The sequence below is a fragment of the Bison bison genome, unplaced genomic scaffold (assembly GCF_000754665.1).
Source record: "Bison bison bison isolate TAMUID 2011002044 unplaced genomic scaffold, Bison_UMD1.0 scf7180017864526, whole genome shotgun sequence".
NCBI lineage: Eukaryota > Metazoa > Chordata > Mammalia > Artiodactyla > Bovidae > Bison > Bison bison.
Genome location: NW_011495077.1, coordinates 2,565,031 through 2,571,846, shown reverse-complemented (window position 1 = coordinate 2,571,846; position 6,816 = coordinate 2,565,031). Strand labels below are relative to the sequence as shown.

At 48.7% G+C, this 6,816-nt stretch overlaps 1 protein-coding gene across 11 annotated transcripts in view; it reads right to left on the bottom strand.

Moving 5' to 3' along the window:
* DCAF11 (DDB1 and CUL4 associated factor 11) overlaps positions 1-4,866 on the bottom strand; it is a 10,402-nt gene extending 5,536 nt beyond the window's left edge. Inside the window, exons 1-10 of one of the 11 annotated variants that reach the window (XM_010831322.1) lie at positions 4,026-4,866; positions 3,671-3,735; positions 3,226-3,569; positions 2,197-2,324; positions 1,837-1,964; positions 1,498-1,562; positions 1,085-1,185; positions 704-850; positions 484-538; positions 58-126 (exon numbers count right to left, since the gene is read on the bottom strand). In XM_010831322.1, the coding sequence (XP_010829624.1) occupies positions 58-126; positions 484-538; positions 704-850; positions 1,085-1,185; positions 1,498-1,562; positions 1,837-1,964; positions 2,197-2,324; positions 3,226-3,248 (716 nt within the window). In that variant the 5' untranslated portion in view covers positions 3,249-3,569; positions 3,671-3,735; positions 4,026-4,866. Of the gene's footprint in view, positions 1-57; positions 127-483; positions 539-703; positions 851-1,084; positions 1,186-1,497; positions 1,563-1,836; positions 1,965-2,196; positions 2,325-3,202; positions 3,736-4,025 lie in introns of all 11 variants that reach the window. The other 10 variants (XM_010831319.1, XM_010831320.1, XM_010831315.1 and 7 more) reach the window with 10 other exon arrangements.
* Between the last annotated feature and the right edge of the window lie 1,950 nt (positions 4,867-6,816).

Sequence of the window (6,816 nt, the reverse complement as noted above, 5' to 3'; positions counted from 1 at the left end):
GTTTCTGGGAGAATTTCTATCTCATTAAGTTCTGGAGGCATCCCCACAAACACTCACCCTCCTAGCACTTCTCGTCCATCTGAGGAGACAGCGATGGAGAACACAGCGAAGCGACGTTCATCTGGCCTGAAAAGAGACGAGGAGGAGTTGCATTAAGTGAACTTCCCTTCAGCCCTGATTAATCCACACAGAATGTGACAGGGGCCGTGAGGCACACTGCTGAGGGGAAAAGAAATCCCGCCAGCACACATGCCAGAATGTGGGGCACCTCAGAGAGGAACCAAGAAGAATCCTGCAGCCATCTATTTGTTCCTGGTCCTCTGGCTGACAGGCTGGGTGGTTCTCTCCCAGAAGTCCACACAGAGAAACTTGCAAGCAGTGTACTTTCCCCTCTAAGCAGGAATTCCAGTTCAAGTGGTGTGCTCCTAGAGAGCCTTTCTTGAGTAGTTTCTGATGAGTCTGACCAGGAAGGGAAGCCAGTACCTTAGATCCAGGGCAGTGTGTGTGTCTCCCTCCCCGTAGATGTTGCAGATATGAACTAAGAGAAGCAAGAGAAACAAGAATCTTTCAGGGCTGAGTTAAGGAGGGTAGAGCCAGGAAGAGACAGAACAAATGGGAAGGAAGTTGGACCCAGGGAGTAATTTGTCCAGGAAAAGGCATGGAGTCATGGCATGGAGGAGATGGAGGTCTGGGGCACACTCACTGTAATCAGACCAGCTGGAGTAAAGGAAATGATTCCCATCAGGGGTGAAGGCCACATCCAAGACGCTCCAGCCGACATCCCGGGCTTTGATGCTCTTGAATTTACGAAAGCGGCCATACCGGCAGTCATATAGTCGGATTGTCTGGTCTGTGTGAGTGGCGATCAGGCAGAATTAGAAAACAGCCTCCTGGAATCCTCCCTAGATCAGACCTCTCTCACTCACCACTGATCTGTGGAATGTTCCCTTGATCATGGGACAAAACATGTGTTCTAGCTAAGCATCCTTAAGCCAGGGTCTGAGCTCCCTGGATGGGGCTTTCTAGCATCAGTCAGAGGAACATCTCTTATTCTAAGGCAGTTGGTAGGACTAGGGTATGGTACCTTGACAGGCAGACATGAAGATTTGACCATCTTTGCTGTAGATGCCACAGAAAGCCTTCTGAGAGTAGGTATCAGTGAAGCCCAGATCATTGGGCAAGAAGCTGGGGAAGCAGAAAGAAAGTGAGGGTAAGAGGAGCTCAGAATGGCTCCTGTCCCAGTTAGCAGCATCCTAACAGAGCTGGATGTGAATACAGGGGCATTCTTCCCAGCTTTGGGTATAAGCCTTTGTCTTTGATTCATTCTATCATCCTCTCACTTGCTATACTTTTCCCCTTTGCTCATCCTCAAAGCCTCAACCCCACATAACCTAACTTTAATATCCCTGAGAATCCTTTAACACTCATCCTTTCAAAGTTTAAGAAAGTTTAGACTTATCTGGCCCTTGGAATCTCTCCACCAAGCCCCATACTCACTGAGACATCACTCGAGACCGTTCTCCAAGGGAGAAGCTTCCCTGGTGGCAGAGGCCCCGTTCTCTCTAAAGGAAGGGATTGGGGAATATTGCTAGCGGAAACAGAGGGCCACCTCAGCCACACCAAGCCCCCTCCTCCAAAAATATTGCTCTTGCTACAGGAACGAACCCAGCACATAGTAATATGTCCCACCAAATGACCACTCAGGCTGGTTGAGAGCTCTCCAGCCCCAGCACTTGAGGCTTCCTTGGAAAGTTTACTTCCCTTTTCTCTGGGATTGTGGCTTCTGGCTGCACTGATAGTCCTGCGGCTAGACTGGCTGGATGAGGAGAGGCCTACCTGGTGCAGCATTTGAGGAAAGCTGAGCTCCCGGGCTGCCCGCCTAAGCCCCAGCCGCCCCGTGGCCAATTCCACTTGTGTCTTGATCTCACTGCATTCCAGCTCTCGGGTGTCAGGGGTTGCATCCACTGTGAGCACCAAAGAGAAGTTTCATCCTAGGTCTTTTCCAGCCCCAGCAGACAGTTAGCAAGGCTGTGCTCAGCCTTCTCAATATGGCTGAATATACTGGGGCTGCAAAGACTCCCTCATTCCCTGAATTATCTCATCTTTTTCTTTCAATTTTTGCCGAAATTAATTTTTTAAAAACTTTTGTAGTGGAAATCCTTTGATATTAGGGTCTCTGTCTGCCTTTCCTCTTACCCGGTGGATTGTATCGATCTCCAAGACGACCATCCCAGGCACTGTCATGCTCTTCCTCGGAGTCCGAGAGGGCCTGGATGAGCTGCAAATTTGCTGCACCTCCTCCCTGCACCAACCTCACTTGGCCTCTGTGGAGAGAGCCCCACCCCCCATGATAAAGGGGAGGATCCCTTCCCCAGACCAACCAAATTCAGAGTCAATGGTTATGTAGTTCATAGACCACCTTGTCCTCAAACCCCTGTACTGTTCCCATATTGAGGTTTGAGGCTGACTAGACCGTGGCTGTTATTTTGTCTCCTATAAGACACACCAGGAGGCTAATTTTCACTCTTACAAGAGGAGTAGAAAACCCCAGCATTGCATGGATGTTGACTGATCTACTAAGTTGACTTCCCAGAGAGTTAGAAATTCTGAGAGCATTTCCTTCTGAGTCTCTCTGCCCAAGGAGTCTAGCATAGGACATGGTTTTCTGAAGGGATTCTCAAGCCTGTCTTCTCCCTCAAGGAGCCATAGCTAAGAACCAAAGCCAGTTGCACCCCCTTTCCAGTCAATTGCTGGTAGTCACTTCCCTCAAAGCATTCTTTCTTCAGGAACAGGATTAGAGTTAGGTTAATTTAAACTTGTTTTTCAAGTAAATCCAAATGGCCTCATATCATGTGTCAATGACTTCACTTAAATTCAACACCCACATCCCCAACTCTTTTCTTCACCCCTCATAGCACTTCCTTCCCACCTCCCTCTTTTTTTCTTTTACTTGGAAAATAGGTTACATGTATGTAGTCATAGCTAGACTCCCTTGAATAGTCCCCTCAACACAAAAGCAAATCATCCTGTTGACCCTGCCTAGGCGGGTGCTGCCAGTGTCCAGCAGAGAAGGCTGTTCTGCTCAAACAGAACAGCTGTCCTGGGCTGATCCCATTCCCTGTTCTCTGTAACTTCCCCGACAGCAGCTGGTATCAAGGGACTGTGGTGGCGCCTGGTGGGGACACACCAAGGGGTAAGTTACCTGCGTAGGAGATAGGCCAGTACCTGGGCCAGATCCACATCTTCATCCTCCTCTTCCTCCTCCTCACTCCTACGCAGGCCAGCCCCTCTTCGGGGCAAGCCCTCGGAGGGGTCTCCAGACCCAGTTCCTGCGCTGCTACTATTCCGTGATCCCATCTTCTGGTCACAGCATCCTTAAGTCCTGTATGGGGACTCCTCCTGTCACCTCCTTGGGTTTGGTGAAAGCAAAGCCTGCTCTAGAAACACCAGAGTTTCCTGAGATCGATAGTAGCTATCTCTAGGAGGGCGACCCTTCCTAGGTATTGAGATCCCTTCTCCTCAGCCTGTAACAACTCCCAAGGCTTCGGGAACACAAACCTTTCCCAATCCTGTGAAGCAAAATAAGCAGAGTGAAACCTAGGGCTTGACCCTAGCTCACTAGTGAAAATCCTTTGAACAGGAATTTCTCAGTTTTCCACCTCAAACTCACCTATCAAAGTCCCTGGGGTGGGGGTGGATTCCCAGGTAACCTCTCTGGCGAACCAATCAAAACACCTCGCGGAAGGAAAGGCGCCTCATTAGCTTACCCATCTAGCCAATCAGAAGCTTTAGAACTCAGAGACCCCCTCGACGCCCCCCTTGCCGGCCAATTAGAGCACTCCCTTGCGAAAGCCGGTGGCAGCAACAACCAATGAGGTTAAAATTCGGCCTAACACCCCCCCCCCTTTGCCTCACGCCCACGTGGTGTTCCGGGGGTGTGTACGCTAAGCGGGGGCAGGCAGGGAGGAAGCCGAGAAGCACCTCCCACAGAGCTTGCGGTTACCGCCACGCGCGAGACCACCCACCAGCGAGAAGCAGTCGCAGGACCAGCAGCGGCGCGAGGCCTTGTTTACACGGACTGCCGCCGCAGCGTCGGCTAACCGCTTCTCCGTCACGCGCCGCCTTCGTCACGCATCTCCCCGCTCCGCGACCGGCGGATTACGGACGTCACGCGACAGCCCTGACGGCCCAGCCCTCTTGGCCAGCTTACTGGACAGCTGAGCGCGGTGATTGACAGACGGGCGGGAGAAAGTGCGCGAGGGGTTTGAGGGGAGGAGAAAGCGCGGGACCCAGTAGGGGCGACCGCTCCTCGTGGGAGGAGTATGTAGGGAACCGGCTGCTTCCTGAATATGAGACCACGGAACTAGACTAGATGGGCGAGGGGCGGGGCTTACAAAAGACGTTGGCGTGCTTCCGTGAGGTGTCTTAGCAAGGGATACAATTTGCTGTCGGTCCCTTGGGTTAGTTTGGCTTCACACTTTTCAGACGACCTCTAAGGACCTACTCTTTCCTTCTCTTTTCCCCTTTCTGCTCTAGCCTTTCTCTTTTCTTCGACTGCAGCTACTGCCGTCCCTGCCCTAAGAGGTGCCCGGCGCCTTTGGGACGTGTTCATGTCATAGGCCCTCACACCCTCCCTTCCGGACTTAGCTTCCGGAAGCCTTGTTCTTGTAGGGTTTGCCGTTTCTAGACCTCCTGTTAGCAGCTTTGGCAACTTTTAGGTGACCCCTGTCGGTCTTTGCTGACGTTCCCTAACACAGACGCGGGTCTCCTTTGGCCTTTACTTTTTGTCTGTTCCCCTCAGCCGCCCCCTGGGCCCTCTGGGATTTGCGGACTTTCCTTAGACCTTCTGTCCTTCTGCTGCCTCTCCAGGCCGGTCCTGGCGCGCGGCGCCTCCTACCCCGGTCCTCCGGGTTTATGAGTAACTCGGCTAAGTCCAAGGCCGCGACTTGTGTATTTTGGGATCCTTGCCCTTGCTGGGGTTGGGTATGTGTGTCTGTGGGGGGACTGTTGATTGTCCGTGCCGGGCGCGTAGATCTGGGGTCCGAGGTGCACCTCAGCAACCCCAGACAGCACTCTCTTAGAAGTGTTGTCATCTGTCCCCCTCCCAGTGCCGCCTCGGGGCAGGTAGGGGAGTGGGGACCCTTAGTTTCCCTGGGCTCATTCTCCCTGGGAGGGCGAAGGTGTGGTTAGTCCTTTGGGCGTTGCCTCCTGGTTTCTAGGTCTCTAGATCGGTGCTTATCACCTGATCACCAGGGCCGGCTTCTTGGGCCCACACTTGGTTTAATATTCTGCTATCACCCTTTGAAATGTTTTAAAAAAAATTTGAGTAAGTGCCCCACAATTTTCTCTTGCTCTGGGATCTACTAATTAAGTAGCCTGTTCTGCCAGTCAGCCATCTCCTATTGCCAGGTTACTTACTATCTGTCCTGTAGTGTTTATTGTCTCAGTAAATATTATATATATATATTTATAAATAAATTATAAAATAATATAAGCGAAAGTGTTACTACCCTCTGTGACCCCATGGACTGTAGCCTGCCAGGCTCCTCAGTCCATGAAATGCCAATCCTTTCTTCACCGTCTTGAGTCACCATCAGAGAATCTTAGGATTCTGTGGTTTCTGGGTTGTCCAGCCTGGAAAATTTGGAATCCTTTTCCAAAATGACCTTTCCCTTCTCTTTGCCCTTTAAATTCAGTTATTCAAGTCCTGTGGTTTTCAGAGTCATCACCCAACATCAAATTTTCATTGTTTCACACCTCTCCCGGTTAGTTGATCTCTGGAAGTATTCTTCTTTAATAGCCTTTAGTTCTTAAGAACCTACAACTGGTTCATTAGTGTTTGTTTCAAATACAAACTTCCAAGCCTGCTTGGCTCTTTTTTTACTCTTAGAAGTGCTGCGATCTGTCCCCCTCTTGTCATTTTTTTTGTTACTTCTGCCAAGCAAATATGGCCATAAAGTCCTTACTTACTTCTCTTCTCTGCACCTTCCCTGAATTTCTTGTCTGGGGGAAACTTTGTCTCTACCAATCAGACTCCCTTTCTCATGACCCAATAGTGTCACTTCTAGGAAGCTAGTCCTAGTCTATACGCCAAGTTTAGCATAAATGTTTATGTTCAGGAGAGCAGTTATGGATTGTAGTAAAACACTGGAAACAATATAGATCCAAGCACACTGCTACAGGATAGGATTGGTTCATATGGTAGACACAAAAATGCCAGGTAGCCATTAAAATGATGTAGTCTTCTATTATTATGTTGTGGGAAATTGTGCAAGTTACATTTTTAGGTTTCAAAAAGGTGGTAGTTCTTCTGGTGACATGTGGTGGATGCAAAAACAATATGTTTAAATTCTGCATTTAAAAAGTATAAAAATACCCAGGCTTATTATTAGACAAATAGTAGAGAAAGTCTTGCATGAACTAATATGACAAAGATACAGTATGAACAAATCATTATGGTTAACACAGTTCAACCACTTGAGGTCCACAGAAAACAAAAACTTCTGTTAAACTCATTTTCTTAACTCATTTAAAAATGACCTCTTTCCTCTTTTCCTCCTTAGCTTACAAATCTGTTTTAATTTACAAATGCAGTTTAAAGCCGAACAAAATCTATACTCAAATCTTTGAAAGATGGAACTTGTGTGTTATTGAATAAGACATTTTAAAGTCACAGTAAATGTTAAAAAGAAAAATCTGAGGTTTTATGGCCAAAATGAGTCTTGACATCAAATGCTGAAGAGTGTAAGATTTCTTCTCTTGATGCATCGATTGACTTTTGTATGTAAAAGATTTTTAAGCCTATGAACTCGATTA